General features: G+C 41.8%; 3 protein-coding genes across 5 annotated transcripts in view; 1 reads left to right on the top strand and 2 right to left on the bottom strand.

Moving 5' to 3' along the window:
* Window positions 1–10,776, bottom strand: part of LOC105258776 — a 28,640-nt gene extending 17,864 nt beyond the window's left edge. Inside the window, exon 1 of one of the 2 annotated variants that reach the window (XM_025411068.1) lies at window positions 10,675–10,776. Coding sequence is in view for 1 of the 2 variants with exons in the window: in XM_011270279.3 (XP_011268581.1) it covers window positions 2,035–2,104 (70 nt within the window). In the remaining variant the exon portion in view is untranslated. Of the gene's footprint in view, window positions 1–2,034; window positions 2,883–10,674 lie in introns of those variants that run through there. The other variant, XM_011270279.3, reaches the window with a different exon arrangement.
* Window positions 2,452–3,920, bottom strand: LOC112638798 (ena/VASP-like protein). Its single transcript, XM_025411080.1, has 3 exons — window positions 3,841–3,920; window positions 2,840–3,053; window positions 2,452–2,610 (listed from the first exon to the last, which is right to left on the bottom strand). The coding sequence occupies exons 1-3, from the start codon at window positions 3,918–3,920 to the stop codon at window positions 2,452–2,454; spliced, it is 453 nt and encodes a 150-aa protein (XP_025266865.1).
* Window positions 3,075–18,799, top strand: part of LOC105258775 — a 150,142-nt gene continuing 134,417 nt past the window's right edge. For both annotated transcript variants that reach the window (XM_025411065.1, XM_025411064.1), the window contains exon 1: window positions 3,075–3,163. The gene's annotated coding sequence lies outside the window, so the exon portion shown is untranslated. The remainder of the gene's footprint in view (window positions 3,164–18,799) is intronic.

Genomic DNA, 18,799 nt, shown 5'->3' with positions numbered 1-18,799 from the left:
CGGTGAAATACAATTGCGAAGGGGGTAATTTTCGAACGATAATCGCCGTTTCAAGCTGTCGATCCTCCCATTATCCTCCACCCTCATCCGTCGATTTACAAACGGTTAGTTACCCTCCGCAAATTCGCCGTCGTGAATAGATCCATCTACTATCTGTCTACGCACGAGAGCCTTGCCGATTGCAACGAATGTTTTTCATCTAATCACGAATCTGAACGAAATCTTGACGCGACATTTTGCTTGAAAATATGCTCTCTCGTCGAGAAAAAAACGTGGTTAAAATATTCGATTAATTTTTACGCCGAATAAGCACGACGAGAATACTCGACTAACTCGATAAGCTGAAAATCGCGGGTGATTTCGCGATTTCTTAAATAATAATTTCGAAATTTTGTTTACGCCGATCGATATTCACAGCGAGACTAGATTGAAGGAGCAATTCCCGAACGACAACGATTTGCTCGAAACCCGCCGACCGTTCCATTATCTCCAACAATTCGCAAACAGCGGTTATATGCCTCCGCAAATTCGCTATTACTTATTTCGTAGGTAAAGACGGTGGTTGGGTCGCGTGGCTCGCAATCGCGATCTCCAAATGTTTTAATTCAGTATACTTGAAACAAAGTTTTTTCTTCTCTTGATCGACAATAGTAAAAATACACTGCGATAGCGGATGATTGAATCGGCCAGCTAATTTCGAAGCGAAACATCGCAGATACGATGCTCATCGGTGTCGAGGACGTCGAGGACGAGAAATTTGGCGTTTCTTGTGACCGATTGTGTTATTTCAATTTATTCGAGCTTAACGAAAGAAAAAAGAGTCATCGACTCGCCTTTATGCAAATCCAGACGTGTCCAATTGAATTCCGTTTGATTTCTCGAGATTTCTCGAATTGTTGCCGATAACTCGGACATGATTGAATTATCTCGTATACTCGCGAATTTCTGTTTGTCGCGCGATTGAAGATATCCGTTATTTTCGTACGCGATTGTTATTCCCGGCGCTTTGCATGGATATACATAAATGCATGGCGTTTTGTGTAGATAGGTACGTAGGTAGGTACTAGCTTTTATTCGTCTAGTTTGTATTCTTTTTATTCCTCTCGTGTCACGTTGCATTTTGTCGCGCGCGAGCGAGTTAGACGAGCAACGCGCAAGAGTATGCATTTGTCGATATGCGATACATATATGTATGATATACGATCTGAATTTCCTCTTTCCCTCTTGTCGACGATTTAATCGGACGATTTTAGGATAATTGCGAAATTCGCGTCGGGTATTAGCGGGTTCGTTAATTTACTAATTCGCTTATCACATATAATGCGAGCGGCATCGAACTCGCTCGACGAAAATAGTCCAATCATTTTTCGAGTTTTAATTCACAAATTAGCACCGATTCATGCACCTTTATTGAACTTGGACAGAGCAATCGAAATATTCTCGGCACGCGTGTCGAAAAATGGATTTTGATATCTCTTATAAACGCTTTTCGTTCATGCGGATAGATTTCGTTATTTGTCGTAGCTCGACGCTGATTTGCAATAGAAACCATACTTTCTCTTCTATATTCACAGGGTATATTCTATATATCCAAAATTGGAAAATAATTTCGAGAAACGTAAATATGTAAATAGAGAAACTTTACAATTTTACATATAATCGTATCGCGGGTGATCAGATGATTTCAAAATGATTCGAATTATCTTTAAATTATTCTCCAATTCATGTAAATATATTTTCACGTAAAATTGCTTAAAATTGTTTCAATGAGAATCTTGTAGGACGCGTAGCTCGTCATTTGTAGAAAAATCTGCACGATTAGCGTCCTTCTTCTCTAGTCGGTAAACTCTTGTACAAATAATTTCAATGTTGAGAGATTCCACTCGGTTGTACGCTGCTTTATTTGATTATAATATATGCCCATTCAAACGCAGTGCGCCTCAGAGTATACAATTTACGCGAGAAATCCGTCAGTTTCCCTGAGAATACGGGTAGTTTATATGCGAGAGGTGTACAACAACGATCTCTTCGTACCTGAATGAATGAGCAGCGACGACAATACGAGGAGCCGTGGCAGTAAGATGACAAAGGCCGCGCGCAGCATTCTCGCTCCCGCGAGTGATTCCGGTTCTCCAAGATCGTCGGGGATAATCCGGCGATGATGATGTACTCGGCGCAACGCGGCGTGATGTGGCAAGCGAAAGATTGACCTATCTTCCAACTCCCGCGGCCTCGGGACGAGTCATCGCTCCGTCTCGCACAACGTGACCCCTGATAAACACTCGATCGCGACGAACGCACACTTGTCCGTCTCTCTCTCTGTTTTTTCTTTCTTTATTAAACGCGTCGGAAATCGATCCTTTCACGTTGGCCGGCCCGAGGGACGAACGCGAGCGCGAAACGCACGCGGTTTTGCCGCTCGCGCGTGAACCGAGAAGCGCGGGATGAAATTTAATCGACGAGGAGCACGATATCGATGACGACGACGAAGACGATGAAGACGACGAGGACGCGGACGACGATAATCGGCAACGACGACGCGCGCTTCAGGTATTCGCGGCGGCTCGCGGTGACACGCGACACATAATTTCCTATGCTGCCGCCCCTTGACTAATTGAAAATCTATATACGGTCGTGTTACACGGGTTTCCACCTTCCGCGGAAAGCAGTCGGTACTGCGGCATTGGCACCGGAGGAGGACGAGGCGCCGAGGCGCGCGCGAGAGGGTCGGAGCGGAGGGTTGGGCAGCGACGCGGGGAGAAAGGGAGAGATTGACAGAGGAAGAGAAACACAGAGAGACGGAGAAAGACGGAGAAAAAGAGAGAGAGAGAAATGCGACGGAGTCCGAGGAGGTGGTAGCGACGGCAGTGCTGCTGCTGCTGCTGCTACTGCTACTGCTGGTGCTGCTGCTGCTGCTGCTGGTACCGTTGCCGACGCCGCCGCCGAGTGGTGGTGGAGGTGATGGCAGTGGTTCTGCCGATGGTGGTGGTTGTGCCGATGGTGGTGGTTGTGCCGATGGTGGCGGTGATGCTCGGAGGAGGGTGGAAGACCACCTGGCAGCGCGGGGTGGAAAGAGCGCGAGGAGGACAGAACTAGCCGGAGGAGGTCGCGAGGGGGTTTCGGAGGGCAGGTGGACGAGGAGGAGGAGGAGGAGAAGGGCAGGGTGAGTGAGTTCGAGTTGGTTCCTGGGCGACTGCGCCGTTCTCCAAGTCGATGATCGCTGCAAAATCTTCCGTCTCTCTCTTTCTAGCGCGGGGCGCCTCTCTTTCTCCCTCGCTCCCTCCCTCCGTCTCCCCTCTCTCTCTCTCTCTCTCGGGGCATTCCCTACGTACGCGCGCGTTTCTCGCTTGCACGCTAGTGCGTCGTGTATATATATATATATATATATATATACTCGTACGTGTGTGTTTGCACGGAAGTGGGTGGAAGCGCGCTCGCGCATCCGTGCGGGCGCTAACGAAATTGGCGAAATACGCTCCGCTCGGAGGAGCGCGGACGGAGGCAGCGGTTCGTCCATCCGTCTGTCCCTTTCGAACCCGCCGGCGTATCGTCGTCGTCGTCCCTCTTTCGAGCGACCGCCACCGCACCGCCACCGCACCGCACCGCACCGCACCGCACCGCACCGCACCGCACCGCACCGCGACGTCGGGTCTTGGGGAAAAACGGCCGGCGGACGAGAGGATAACGCGGAAGTTAGTTGGCGATCGTCCGGGGCGATCTTCCGTACATCGGGCTTAATCCTGTGGCCCGGTAATAGGATCGACCGGCGATCCCTCTGGGAGTATCCTGGCGCGACTCTCGAGATTTTCGAATTTATGGGGGAATTGCGGGCGTACGTACGCTTCTTGGACGCCACCGTATGGAATATGTTTCTCGCCATAAATCCGAAATTCCGAGTGGCCCATACGACATCGCTCCATTGTCGGGCCGAGAGTGTAAGGAGAATCGTCCTCTCTGCGATTGTCCTGCGAGACCGCCCAATGACGATTGCCGGGGAGAGAAAGAATCTCCGCGACATGTATATTTTATTTAGAAATTAAATCTCCATTTCCCATTTTGAGTGGATTAAAATCGGATACTATAAACCTTGTGTTTAAACACTTGGATGACATTTAGCCATTGTATACATATATACAATGTCTTTTATTCAACACAACTTTTCGCTTAGTATGTATTTTACAAATCGACGCAACTTTAAATTACGAGTCTAACGATATCTGAAAAGCAGTTTGAGTACAATGCTATTGTTTCACGATGATGCGATATAATTTTCGAGATAAACCGTGAATGAGGTAAACAACATTATGTTAATGAATGTATAATTAGTTTACAATCTAATGATTCCGAAGCGCTGTGCGTTATGCAATATACTCGGAAAATCTCGAGATGAGTATTATTCGTTATTCGAACTACAAGAGAGAGAGAAAGAGAGAAAACTTGATATCAACTCGCTCGCACTGCGGCGTAATGGGCTTCCCCTACGCGTTACGTTGAAAAAGGCATAAAAAGGGTAAGAGGAATGGCGTTTCGTGCAGCCACTCGCGCACGGGAAGGAGCGTCTGGCCCCCGGTAGCGAAAGAATTTCTCTCGCATTTCGAGTTATTGCACTTGACAGGTTTCTCGCCCCCGCGCTAGCCCCGCCGCGTTACTTGGGGCCGAGTGCCGGTGAGCTTGCGGCGAGAAACGGGAAATGGGAGGATAAGGCGAAAGTTAGTTGGTGATCGTCCGTGCATCGAGCTTTAATCCTTTGTCCCGGTAACGGGATCCCGGCGTTAAATCCCCTCGGTCTCGCATCCGCGCGCGGAGGATCTTTCGCGTACTTGTCCAAATAAGGGCAGTAATTTAACACCGGAAGGAGGCGAGCGAGCGAGCGAGCGAGCGAACGAACGGTCATTTCCACCACCGCTATCCGAATCTACCGGACGCCGTAAAGTAAAATTCCGAATCCTCCGCTTCTCTCTCGATTGACTTTTTGCATTATTTTATCCTCCGCATCCAGCTTGCGTGTTTTTTTCGACTTTTAGTCGTTATAACTTTCACGATTATACGCGATGCGTGTCACGAATAATTGTTTAAAATTGGTCAAGGCTAAAATGGTGGTCGTTTTTCAATGCCGATGAATTTAAAATTTCATAAAATTTTGCCTCTTTCATTCGCGCGGTGGATTCTTGCACGTCTTTTTCCATTTTTTTTTATTTCGGTTATATATTATTCAGTTTTTGGCGATAGAGAATTTTCGCGATTGCTTCTTGAATAACGCGGGCGGCCTTCCAGCGCCGAAAGGAGCTTCGAAACGATCATTTTGACCGCCGATGAATTCCAAATGGGTAATCCCCTTTGGTTGCTTGATAGACTTTTGTGGTTTTTCGACTTTCCATCTACCCTGCTTTCTTACCGCCCTTCCGTTTTTCGCGGCTCCCTTGTCCAAATAACGCGGGCGGCTCTTTTAATACCGGACGGGTCGAAGCGACGAATTTGCCGTCGTGGAATTTTAAATGTGAATAATCCCGCTTTCTACTTGAGAGATTCCAACATTTTTCAGACTGTCCATGGCATCTTCGCGCTCTTTAATCTCGAACGGTAATAGGACGACTGTGCTATATAAATAGTTTTATTAAAAACAGGAAAGAAAAAGAAGAAAAAACTACCGCTGTACAGATAGATGAAAATTCTTTAATTTTTTTCTCATCAGACAAGATTGCATACACACGCGGAGATTCTACTACCTACAACCTTTATGAGCGATTTTCTGACTCTAGAGAGAATGGAAATTCTGTTAACCGTGAGAAACATAATATTGGCGCAAACGTTGTTCGAGGATCGAATCGGAGTCGCGTCTTCGTCGCGCTCTTCGCATAGTTACACGTAACATAAAGCAGGTGGAAGAGTGTTTCGCATAGTTTCTCGTTGCCACGAGATACAAGTCGTGATATAGAATCTCTTTCGCATCTGCGAAAGTTATTGCGCTCGGCAAGATCTCTCTTCCTGCGCAAAATAGTCTTATAACGCAAATTTTTGTCATTATACACACATATATACTCATTTGTTATTGTACATTTTTTTATTTTGTAATTCGGTTGAAATAAAGAGAAGGCAAAGTTATATACGAGGGGACGCGCTTGATAACCGAGACGATTTTCTGGCAATTATGAAACTAACAAAGTTTAATTCGATATCAGAGTCTATCGCGTGACGTTTCGCCTCATTTAAAAATGTTCCATTTTTTTTACATGGATTTCGCAATAGTTTATAAAAGGGCAATTTTAATATCTTGAAGCTCTCTCATCCATTCGCTTAAAAATAAAAGAGGAAAAATATTCTCAGAACGTGAGACACATCGTATATATTCTCTCAATATTTCATTACGTGCCGTCGAGCATTATTAAGACTCCAACAAATAGATCTCTTCGTTCTCTGTTTTTCTCGATAAAAGAAAAATCACGTCGCAGGAGGGGAGCGACTAAAGTGATTGCGGAACCCAATATGCATCTACGAACGATCGAACCGCGAATTCCTCTGTAGAGTGTTAGGACGCGTTCGGAATTTCGTTAGTCGCTGCGTCGATTAAATAAATTTCTCAGCAGCGGCCAGCAAGCGGAGGAACGAAAAAACGCGGGGAAAACATTAAAGAGTTTCCTTCACACTCGGGAGTTTCCGCAACTCGATAGCTTTCTCGCCTTGGCGAGCTCTGACCGGCTCTCCTCTTCTTTGGCCGACCTACGCTGCACAGGATAAACGGCCAGTGGATGAGACGATAACGTGAAAGTTACTTGGTGATCGTGTAAGGCAATCGTCCGTGTATCGTGCTTAATCCTCTGGCTCTCCGGTAACAGGATCAGCCGAGGAAGAAGAAACTTTTTGGAAGCGCGCGCGCGCCGATTAAATGCATCCGCGTATTTGCAGCCGACGATACTTGCTGGCCGCCCCGTCAGGTGAATAATCGTTGTTTTATCAAGCAAGTTTGTAAACTGGCCGAGAAGTCAACAACGTTACTCGAGTAGCGGAAGGAAATGTCAAACGTGCGTAATTGATTAAACGCGTTTTAATAAATTGGCGAGAGCGAAACGAGAATGACGACCTGTTGAAGTGACGCTGTGTCGATTAATTCCGGAGCCTTCTTTTTTGCCATCCGTTGCTCGCTCGCTCGTTGGGCGGCGATTTTTGCATTTAATTATGCGCATTAAAATGCAGGAAGCGCGTACGGGCACTGTATTAGAGACTAAGTCTATTATACAGCAATCGAGAATAGTCGGGCGCAAACGTGTCGATTTTATATTCTGCAAAATGAGCACCAATCGATATTTGAAAACCATTTGATGAAATGATCGCCGCCGAGTGGATTAACCGGAAGTTCGGAGTGCGCAGCCAATGGTAATTACAATAGATCGCTCGCATTTGGCTCTCCATTTATGGATGGATAACTCTGTAACGTTCTCAAATTTCTGACAACTCCGGAGTGGATTACGGTTAGGACGCTTTCGCGAAAGAGAAAAGCGATTTGGGCAATACGCGTTATTAATAATATAACAAAGCGATTTTATTCACACATTTTTCGGATGGATAAAATTGACAAAAGTTGAAAAAATATGGTGAAAATTTCAACAACTCTTTATAATTAAAATTAGAAAAATAAAAATTGAAATTTATAAAACATAAAAAGTATTTAAAACATTCAACTATTTCATCTCTCTCTTTTATCCTTGATAATTCTTTATCAATACTTGACATTTTTTTTTATTATACATTCTGTATACCATCGTGATGCATTTTAATAATTGAATTTATAAAAAGTATATCGGATATATATATAAAACTTGCAACAATTATTGATATTTATTCGTGATTCTTGTTCAACTCGACGATAAAATTTCGTCTCCCTCTGCGGGTCGATACAATGTCGTTCGGGCCCCGGGCAGAAAATTTCGCGCTGATAAATATTGCATAAATATAAGACATAAAAAATGCAGGCGAAGGAAGCAGCGGGTTGAGGAATTTCCTTCACGTTCCGAGATGCCGGGCGATGCTGCTTTCGACGGCGCCAGACGGCGTTGTAACTCTTCGACCGACATTACCGTGGAGCCCTGCAAGAAACGCAACGCGGACCCCCTGCGCTGCCAGACGGAACGATCCCGCATATCGATCTTAATTCCGCAGTCTGGCGAGCAGATAAGCGCCCGGATGCTTAGCATTCAGGCGATTTGAATTTTTAGCCGGCTAGCCGAATTTAGTCGTTTCTCCCCTCCCCTCTACTCCGTACCGTAGAAATCGCCATACGATTTGCCATACGCCCTAGAACTCGTCCTTGCAAATACGTTATTCAGACGAGAATCCTCAAATACCAGAGCCGGATCGAGCCATCTTGAGACACGAGACCGACGCGCATCCTTTGTCATACATATGAGAAGAAATCGATAAAAGAGCAGACAAGATTTTTATTGCCTATGAAATGAGAAGAGCTTTGGAGGGAGAAGGAAACTCGAATCAACTTTTTTTCTTTACTCTTTCATTTTGATTTATTTTAATTTATTTAATTCGGAGAGAGATTTAATTATTACAAATTTGTGTCAATGTACAATACCGTTTTAAAGAGAGCTTTCGACCATGACGTCATTATCGAATGTATTATTTAATTGCAAATTTCTTCGTCAATTCGAGCAGAGATGCGCGGCATAAAAAATGTAACGGGTAATCAAAGATATGTATGTGCCGACATCTTTTCCCTCTCGTTCCTCTCGTGCCGCTTTTATGTCGCTATGATGTCCATCGCACGTGGAGAAACGGGTCGCGGACGGACGTGACGGCCGGTATGAAAGTTAGATGGCTATCGTCTGGGCCGAATTTTTTTATTTTATGCGCATCGTATTCGTCCGGTTGGCTCGTATCAAAATTAACACGCGAACCGATGAAAGTTTCCGCATCGATTTTTCCCTTCCCTCTTCAAGTTTTCACTACCGTTTACAGTCGCGGAATAGAGAATGTTTCGCGATAAACAAAATAAAAACATAAAGTATGGGCAGGATAAATAAACGAATATATACATGTACATTTTAATTACCATTAATCTTCAAATTGAAATTTTTTCAATCAAATCAACGCTGCGTTACGGTTTATCGTTAAACTGACTAAGAAGAGAGAAATGTGTAATCTGTATGAAAACTTGTATGATGAAAAAAAGAGAGAGTATTAAAGTGAATAGCTATTTTATCTGTCCGGAAATTTATCCGTCCTGATTCGGGATATGTTCAACCGCGTCGCTTTCATCTTTTTTAGCCGGCGTTTGTTAATTGTTATGAAACAAACAAACGAAATAATATTCGAAAATTTCTGTATACAATATCAATATTGAATTAAACCGTTTTTGAAGTAATGACACGTGAGAGGAAAAGCGAGGGAAAATACATCATCTGTAATCAAACTGGTTTCCATTTTCGGATAAATTTTCAATAAAAATTGAAAGAGTACAATGGTGGTTTTGGTTTCTCCAGTTTCGATTAAATAAATTGCGCAAAATTTACTCTTGCGAATATAAATAGTTTATCGTGTTGCAGAGAAAGAGAGACGGAGACATTGTCGCAAAAGGGTACGCATTAATTTCGCTATTTGCTGCGCTTGAATCGTTTACGTGTTGACGATGTAAATGAAGCGAATCGCAAGGCACTACTGTGAGCTATTTAAGAAATCATGAATCCAGATGCAGTAACGCGTTTCCGTTACTATCTGTACGCTCCCTTCTTTCTCTCTCTCTCTCTCTCTCTCTCTCTATCTATCATCTATACACATTTCCCGATGCCGCCATGATTTCACCACCGAGGCTCAAAACTTGTCAGAGCGAATGATAACGTCGAAAGCCTGTACGATCATTGTAATTCACTCGTCGTTTAATTCATGAACGTAATAACGAATGCACCGCGTCCGTGATAATGTATTTATTCCGCGATTTACATTCGGGCGCGATTTAAATCATCGTACGGATAATTATTGCACTTATATATCGCACGCTCGTCGGCACAATGTAGTAAACTAATTTTCATGGAGCGTTTCGTATCTCTGATAGAAATATACACATCGCGTGACCGGTGAATTGAACGCGTTTAGGGCAGAGAATAAACGGTTAGACAATTAAACTTTCGTGCCGAATCAAAATATGATTTCTGTCGCAGGAGGTATTTATGGATTGAGACATTCGCTGAAACGTCTCCTTTAACTTGTCGCGAGATAAATGCACGCTCAATTATATATTACATTGGAATCCAGTGCTATAGGCGAAGGAAAATACGTGTGTGTGTATATCCGTGAAATGTGCCGACATTGGAGAAAACACATCGCTTACAAGTTTAAGGCGCGGCAACTTATAGGGGTTGACCTATCGTTGACACATCGATAAAATTGCGCGACACTGCACTTACGGCAGGCTCCTGAAAAAATGATGCGGAGGTAAAAGTGCGGCAAACTCGGAAGCGTTCTCACGAGTAAAGGCCTGCGCCTCTGGCCTTCTTCCGGAAGACGATAAACGCAAAAGTTACATGATGGTCGTCTAGCATGATCTGTGTTCTTAATTCCGGCGGAATAAAAAGCCGGATAATGGCGGAAACTCGCTCGCATGTTTCCGGGGAAACAGAATGCTCCCGAAGACTAACGCGCCGCTATTACCGCTAGCGAAAAAGCATCCCTCACCGTCCGGTAGACGCCTCTTCGTACCGTGCCATGATATTTGCAGGAGAACCTGAGTGGACGAGGTCGATATGTAACATTCACGGCCGTTCCGGGGTGCTCGACTTTAAACTTGAATTGATTGTCGTTGTAGCGCGATCTATTGTACGTCCGCTCTCCATCCGTGGGCTAACTTTGCTAAAAACTGTACGCCACCGTGAAATTGATAGTTTGCCGAATGTTCGGGGATTGATCCTTCGACCGTAGCTGCCTTAACGAGTCGGTGTTTTCTAAACAAAAATTGAACGAGAGGCCATTATTAAAGGGATAAAACTATTTACAACTGCTGAAACTTATTTTAGTTTAGAGAGAAAAAGAGATGATCAAATTGAAACTCTGAAAAAGTTTACAATTTAAAAATTTTATTTGCGTATACATATTTCTTTCAAACTTTGTAGTAGATTAAAAAAATTTTTTCTCCCCCTTTAAATAGGATAACTTTAATTCTCTTTTATCGTATCAAAAATATCAAAGATTTAAGAAAAACTCTCTTTTTTTTATCGCGTTATACATTTGACGGCTTACCATAGCTTGTTTCATGGCGTCACCATTTACTTTTCGCCGTGCTTTTTAGCGAGAGACGCGATTAAAAAGCCGCGGCGACGTCGTCGTCGTCGTTTCTTAAAGTTGTCCCCTGCCTCTAAACGCTAATGAAACGGTTGAAATAAGTTGGCGGCGCTTGCCTCGGACGACTTACAAATTTACTGTATTTTGAGCAGCCGCTTCGCAGTCCGCCCCGGCCCTATTTTCTTACGTAATGTGAGAAAAACGAGGACGACGACGCTGGCGGCCGAGACGGTGGCGAAAAAGTTGGGCGATTACAGTATGATTCTTTTTGCCTCGACGACTAATCGATTTAATGCGACGATTTTCCGAGGCTCGTTTTGCTATATATATACGGATACTCTAATACGATATTGTTCTGCTCTCGTGTATTATTAAAGCAAAAACGGAAAGTACTTAATATCGATCCATCGATATTACGTTGATATCGCTATAAGAATTAAGTTTTATGGCACCGAGTCTCCTTATATACTTTTCTAAATCTAACATCGAAGTCTATTGTTGGCGCTATAATTCGAGATCATAATATAGAGCGAGGACCGAGAGAAATCGGGTTAGTCGATGCCTCTCTATTAAAAGTACCGACCGTCCGAAGGGTCATCCAACGTCCGTTAACGAATCGCATCGCAGTTCGAATAGCCCTTACGCATTAACGTTCATTCGATACTCGCGGTTACTCTCCGACGAGAGGTCCTCCTAAATTTCGGCCATGCTGGCGAAATATCGCGTAATTTGACGATCGATGGCGGAATTCGCCGCGATAATTTGCGCGCAAATGGAAATTGCCGTTTCGTATTCGCCAAGAAAACGCGGTTATATATATCATTGCGACTTGTGCAAAAATTTATCGCGCGTCGAGAAAGAAGAGCGCCGCGTTCCAAGATACAAGAAGATTTAATTATATATCGCATCGCGACAGCGTCGTCTCGGTATCTTAATTCACCGGGTATCTCTTCGGTACAGATGCTCCCCGGCAGAGCGAGAAGAAAGCCAAGATTACGAGGGACGTACGTGCAGCGTACGCAAACTCCGAGGTGAATGCGTTGGCGCGAGATAGTCTCGTTATTTTCTTGCGCTGCCAGAGAAATTTGTTTTTCTTCCTCCTCTCTCTTTCCGTCTTTCTTTCTTCTCGGCCGCCAAACTCTCGATAATAATATCCGTGAAATCTTACGGAGCTTCGAGGTACGATTAGACTCCTCGCGGTTGGACTCGACCCGGGAAACGACGACGTCGCGTTACGGTTCGACGTAAAGGGAAGAGGAAGAGGCGAATATGGGATGGGCGCGATTTTACGTTTCACTCGGAGCCTCTCTCGCTGTCTTTCCAGCGAGCTAAGCAACGGGGATAGGGTGCTTCCTGCCGAATACCCGCTGTATCATGCGCCTGGGTAAATGGACGGACGTTAGGAATTCTCTCTATTCGCCCGAAAAGGAATCGCAAACAACACCTCGTCGGAAACATTCTTGTCTCGTCGTTGCCTTCCGCACCGTCGCGGGTTTACCACTTTCGCCTAATTTCATTCGTCGGTTTATACAATTCCGTTTCTTCCGCTAAATGCGTCGTGTAAAGTGCAATCTCGAGACGATAATTTTCATTTTGACTTAAACCTCCCTTTTTCGTTTTATGATGGAATCACGCGAGATCGATACAATCCCGCGAATTATATGTATATTATAGAACAATATAACAGAGTATACGATACATAAGATACGCTCGCACACACTCTTGATTGCCAAGTGCTCTCGTAAAAACCTTCGATAGCGCTCGTATCGAAACCTTGGTATCGATTCCGACGCGAGGGGCGACGAATTTTTCCGCAAATGCCCCCTTTTTGCGCCGAATTTTTTATCGCGAGGAAAATCGGCGCGCACGAGCGCTTAGCGAATGGTTCATTCATCGCGCGATTCGCGTCGATGGCGTCTGAGAAAGTTATTCTTTCCTGCAAGGTTATTCCTGTGCAAATACGAAGGGTTGGCTGCCTTGCTGGCGGAATGGATCGGGGCACGTGCCGGGCCGCGCGCGAACGATATCCACTCTCTCCATCTCTCACGCTTCATTCTTCATTGAACGGAATTGGCGATATACGCCAACTGTTATAGCTATCGTTACGCTCATTCTATTATAGCCTCGGGAGACAATTATGGACCGGTAATGGGCCACGAGCTCGAAACGGTTATTGTGGCGCGCCAATTTCTTTCGGCGGTCTCTTTTTTCTCTCTCCCTCTGCCTGACAGAGTTAAAAAACTCAGCCACTGACCGTGACGAGAAATTCGCGTCGACGATAATCGTGGATTCTGTTTAGGAGGCAGATTGATTAATTTCTTCGGTGTTGTAGAGCTCTTTTTCAGATATTTAAATAAAGAAAATGATACATGTTTTTAGAGTGAAAATAAATAGATAACATTTTTAGACACGTATAAAATATTCATTAATCCTTTGCGTTTTACATTTTGTACGGATAATGATAAAGTACATTTGAATACGATAAATAACATGTGTTAATTACGCGTGCTTTTATTCGAAGAACGTGGATATTAGCAGAAAATCACGGGCAATACAACTGATTTAGTTTTAATATTCAATTCTCTTTTAGCAAAATGTTCCGCGTGTGCTCTTTGTTGTCGTGATAAATATTCTTTCTCAAAGCGAAATCCTTTTACGCATGCATAATCTGCTATAATATACAATATTTAATTTAATATTTTCAACATACGATCATTATATTTTACTTTTCATGCGTTGCGTGTATTTTTTGCTCTCTTACCGCTTCATTTCCGAAAGTCGATGAATTATTACTGTGGAGATTGTCTCGATCATTAAAACCTCGTATACGGTTTTATTCCGTGAAATCTCGATGGAGAAACGCCGGAAGGATTTTCGAGAGCCAAGACGGGGATTCCAGCGTATAATCCCTCGTATCGTATCCCTCCCTTATGCGTACGGAAGTTGGAATTTTCAAAGTAGAGAAATTAATGCCCATGCGCGATTTTATTCACGTCAGTCATAATTGTCCGTGGGCTAAGAAAATATTTTACATTATACGACGTTTTAATGGCATATAAATGGAAAAATAAATCAAATTGTCAATTGCATTATGCTATTCAACGATCTCACAAATCACATATTACGCATTTGTGTGCACAGGTAGATATTAACAGAACCAAATTTCAATATATAATTAATAATAATAATTTAAGCTATATTTACATTAACGTGAATTATCAATAGATAAATCGGAACAGAGGATACCGAATAATTTATTCTTAGCAACATGCAAAATTCACAACACTGATGAAATGGACGTTTCTCTTTATGTATGTTTCGAAAATGTTTTTAAACGTGATTTGAAAATTCTCTTTTTGAATTTCTTTTTTTTTTTTACGAAATGTGATTAAACATTTTGATATGCTTAATAAGACATAATTTTTTTCGCGAGTAACGATGTGTCCTTATTTTCCAACGCGAAATTGTAACATTTCATTTTCTGGACGAGTTCAGATTCCTGACTTGTAAGATCGCTCTTTGTCTTCCCTCCACCTTTCTCCCTTGTCTTCTTCAATTTATAGCGCTTGGCTAAGAAACAAGCACTCGGAGCCGGCGTGCCACTCACGGACAATTTGAATATTTTCCTTCGGTACTGATTCCTTGAGAGGATCAATGAAATGTGGCAGTAATTGAAGAGTCCCTTTGTGCGGAAACGCGAATGTTCTTCCTCTTTTCGATATCGGATCTAGAGTACGATAAAATCTTTTGTATATGAAATCGGGTCGCGCGCGCGATACTAGTTTATTAAATATACGCTGTAGCCGTCCAACAGAAATCGATTTATTTGCATCCGAGGGGCCAGCACGTTTGTGGGCGTGCTCGATTTTTAATTTGGGTAAACCTCGTCCGCGAGTATCTTTTAGCGATGCACAAATATGATGCTCCCTTTGTTACTTTAATTCTATACTGATAGTTTTGGGTAGATCGTCATAGTATGCATGTGTCATAATTTTGCGAGGTATTTTTTTGGCGCACGCGAGAGCAAACTGTCGAAATAAATTTTTATCCTTTTGTCTTTTTCCTGTATAGTATGTTGAAATTCGCAGTTGCATTTTGTCATTGCTTATTGCTAATATCGAAGAAACCTAAATTAATAAATAACGAGAAGTGTGTCTCTAATATATTAAATGAAAATTCGAGTAATTTATTATAATTAATTATATATTTTTTACATAATATATATTAATTATTAATACATTATGTACATAATTTTGCGTTTATTTATTACACTCGGCTCTTATTAACTAATTTTCTACTCGAATTTTTTTAAAAATTAATATTATACTTTCTTTTTTTGTATTATTTTATTATTCATGTGTTAATATTTTATTCAAAAAAGAGAAAAAAAGTCATGCAAGGAACTCTTATTTCGATAAAAGTGTACATAATTTTAAACAAAATTCTATCTCTCGCCGAATGGTTACCTGAGTTGAAAAATAATATTATTCGGAAAAAGCGATATTGATTGGAACCGCAATTTTCATATTTCTTTTATGCCCATTCACAAATATCTGAAAGGAGGCAAATATGTGTCGGTTAACAATATCAGCTCTTTTAATAAACGTTTAATTGCGGAGAGAATGATGAAAGAGCAAGAGAAAATGAATGCTGTGTATTTCGAGGTTTCCCGCGTGCGTTGTTCTTCCGAAGCAACATACAACTGTTACAATTATAATGCTGGCTTTTATTACGAGACGTGGACGAAAAGCAGTTACGATATCTCTTCCTGTATACGGTGACTACGGTGTTGGCGTCATTTCCGGAACGACACTAGACAGTCGAGCGTCGTGTTAACGGGATTGGGTTAATTCGAAGTCGAGATAGTAAACGACAGTTCCCTCGTTTATAAATACGAGTGGACTCCCTGTCCCTCTTTGTCATCGATTTGTCGAGCATGCAAAACGCGACGAGTGCCATTTCGCGTAACGAGATTCACACAAAACAACGCGCCAAAATATCAATCCGGCTTATTAGATATGGCTCGCACGAGACTTAATATTATTACGTCTCGTTACATAATTTTATTATAGCGCAGTTGTACGTTATATACGAGGGTGGAGGGATAAGTTTCCGGCCTGATAAAGAAAAGAACAGTTTTTTGGATTTTTTAAATTTCATTTTTCAACATAATCTCCACAAAGACTAATACATTTTTCATAACGGTGCTCTAATGCAGTGATACCAACTTTATAGTGCGATTCGTCGAGCTCCTCAAAATACCCATTTACAACGTTAACTTCCTCGTAGCTCTTAAATTTTTTTCCACCGAGCCATGTTTTGAAATTAGGGAATAGATGATAGTCGCTGGGTGCTAAATCTGGCAAATGAGACAGTTGGGGAAGCAATTCGAATTTTAATTCGTTGATTTTATCGCTATTTGTAAATGGGTATTTTGAGGAGCTCGACGAATCGCATTATTAAAGTTGGTATCGCATTAGAGCACCGTTATGAAAAATGTATTAGTCTTTGTTTGAGATTATGTTGAAAAATAAAATAAAAAAGAATAAAAAAAAAACTGTTTTTTTTTCTTTATCAGACCGGAAACTTATCACGCCACCCTCGTATACACGCATCATTCGCAACGGACATTGAGCAGTTTGCACCAAAAGCTTCTGTTTCGCATGTATGGAGACTCGTAGATATACACCTTTGTTTAGATTTTCGTTTTTCATCAAGCTTTATAAAGTTTACGTTAAATAATGTCATGAAAGCTTTGCTTAAGAGTCACACGATGCTTTCTTACGCTATCGCTTGACTCGTGCGATTGTTGCGATGCCAGAAGTTGGATGCAGTGAGCTTTGCGATGCATTCAAACGCATTGCAATAGCCATGCTTTTACTATTGCGATTCAATGGTATTACTGTTCGCCAAGTACGTAGTCGCAAAGCATACAGTTATAGTCAGCTAAGAGTTCTCTTACCATTGCGCTGTGCAGTGGCACTAATCCTCATGTGAAAGATTTGCCTCACGTTCCTGTGCAACTCTGCGAGATGCGAACTAATTATACGCTCGCGAGAGATACGCCTGCGCGACGCGATGCGGAGGCCACGGCTGCAATTTTTATAAATTTTTATAAATCGTAATTTTCGATAAAAGCTCCTCTCGTCTCGTCCTGTATCTCTCGCTGGTCTCTCTTTCATTCGGCGTGCCATCGAGTGGGCTTCTTGTTTTCTCCAAGTCGGCTCCTTTTTCCGCCTTTTCAGATTGCACGAAGCTTTAATTTCTTCTCGAAGGTCCTTCGCTACTTTTCCCGATACCCGAGTCGAATCGAGTCGAATCGAGTCGAATCGAGTCGAGGCGGGTCGGCGGTGGCGGCGGCTTCGTTTCCGTTTCGACGAGGAAATAATAAAGGTCGATTCTCGACGGTGGAAATTAATGTCGTGCGCCTGGGGAATTTATTGTTATTAACTCGTGGCTATATCTATCTGCGTGAGGAAAAATTATGTGTGTTTTTTTTTTAATTTATTTAACAATGATGGAACGTAGAGAAAAGAGAATAGAAAAAAGAGAGGTTCTTTTCACAAGCAAATCTAATGTTAGTAGAATAATATAATAATTCTAATGTTGTTAATTGAGAAGATTTTTATTTAACATACGAGATTAACTTTTAATATTCCTTTCTCCGTTAAAATAATTCAATTCATATAAAACGGTATCATATATATTAGATATATATAACCATCGGCGATAAAGATAAAAGCTAGTCAGAGATAAATTCATCGTGTTTGAACGGATAAATTAAATTTTAACCAAAAAATTTGAATTATAGTTTTTATATATAACTAAGATATAATATTTTTGCTTTAATATTTTTGCACAACGATAATATTTCAATTTCCAACAGTATTACGAGGAAAAGTGCATGTACAAGAGAAATCAGAATCATAACGGGAAAATGTAAATAATGGCATACCGATAAATAGAGAGTTAAATAATTTGTGACGCGATATTTTAGCGGATATTAGCGATATGCGAAGCAAGCGCGTCTAAAAGCGCGACTAAAAAAAAGAAGGAGTAAATTAAAAGGAACGGCTTTTAAAATAAAAAAAAATTTTCCTAAGACTCCGCCGTCTTAAAACAAATAGACGAAAGGAAGACCTTTGAATATGTGATTAGTAAATTACTTTTTCGTTTTTCCTTGACACAGCTGTGGTGTTAATGCAATTAAATGACTTGCAAACTATGATATTTAGAAATCAATTAGAATTTATTTGTTTTCTATCGATTCTTGAGTTTGACATGAGAAACGATTACAAGAAAAATATGAAAAAGAGCTATTTATTTCTTGTCGGAACAAATTTTATTTATAATATAATATGATAAAAAGAGTATGTATATTATAATTAAAGGAATAATATAAAAGTGCAATATCCATTTTATATATTTTATATTGCTCCTTTAATGAATGAAAATATACACTTTACAGAGTAAAGTAAATTTTCATTCATATTTTACGCAATCATTAACGCAGGGGAAATCC

This window comes from Camponotus floridanus, unplaced genomic scaffold (genome assembly GCF_003227725.1).
Source record: "Camponotus floridanus strain SB8 unplaced genomic scaffold, Cflo_v7.5 scaffold37, whole genome shotgun sequence".
In the NCBI taxonomy this organism is placed as follows: Eukaryota; Metazoa; Arthropoda; class Insecta; order Hymenoptera; family Formicidae; genus Camponotus; species Camponotus floridanus.
This window is presented reverse-complemented; position numbering and strand designations above follow the sequence as displayed.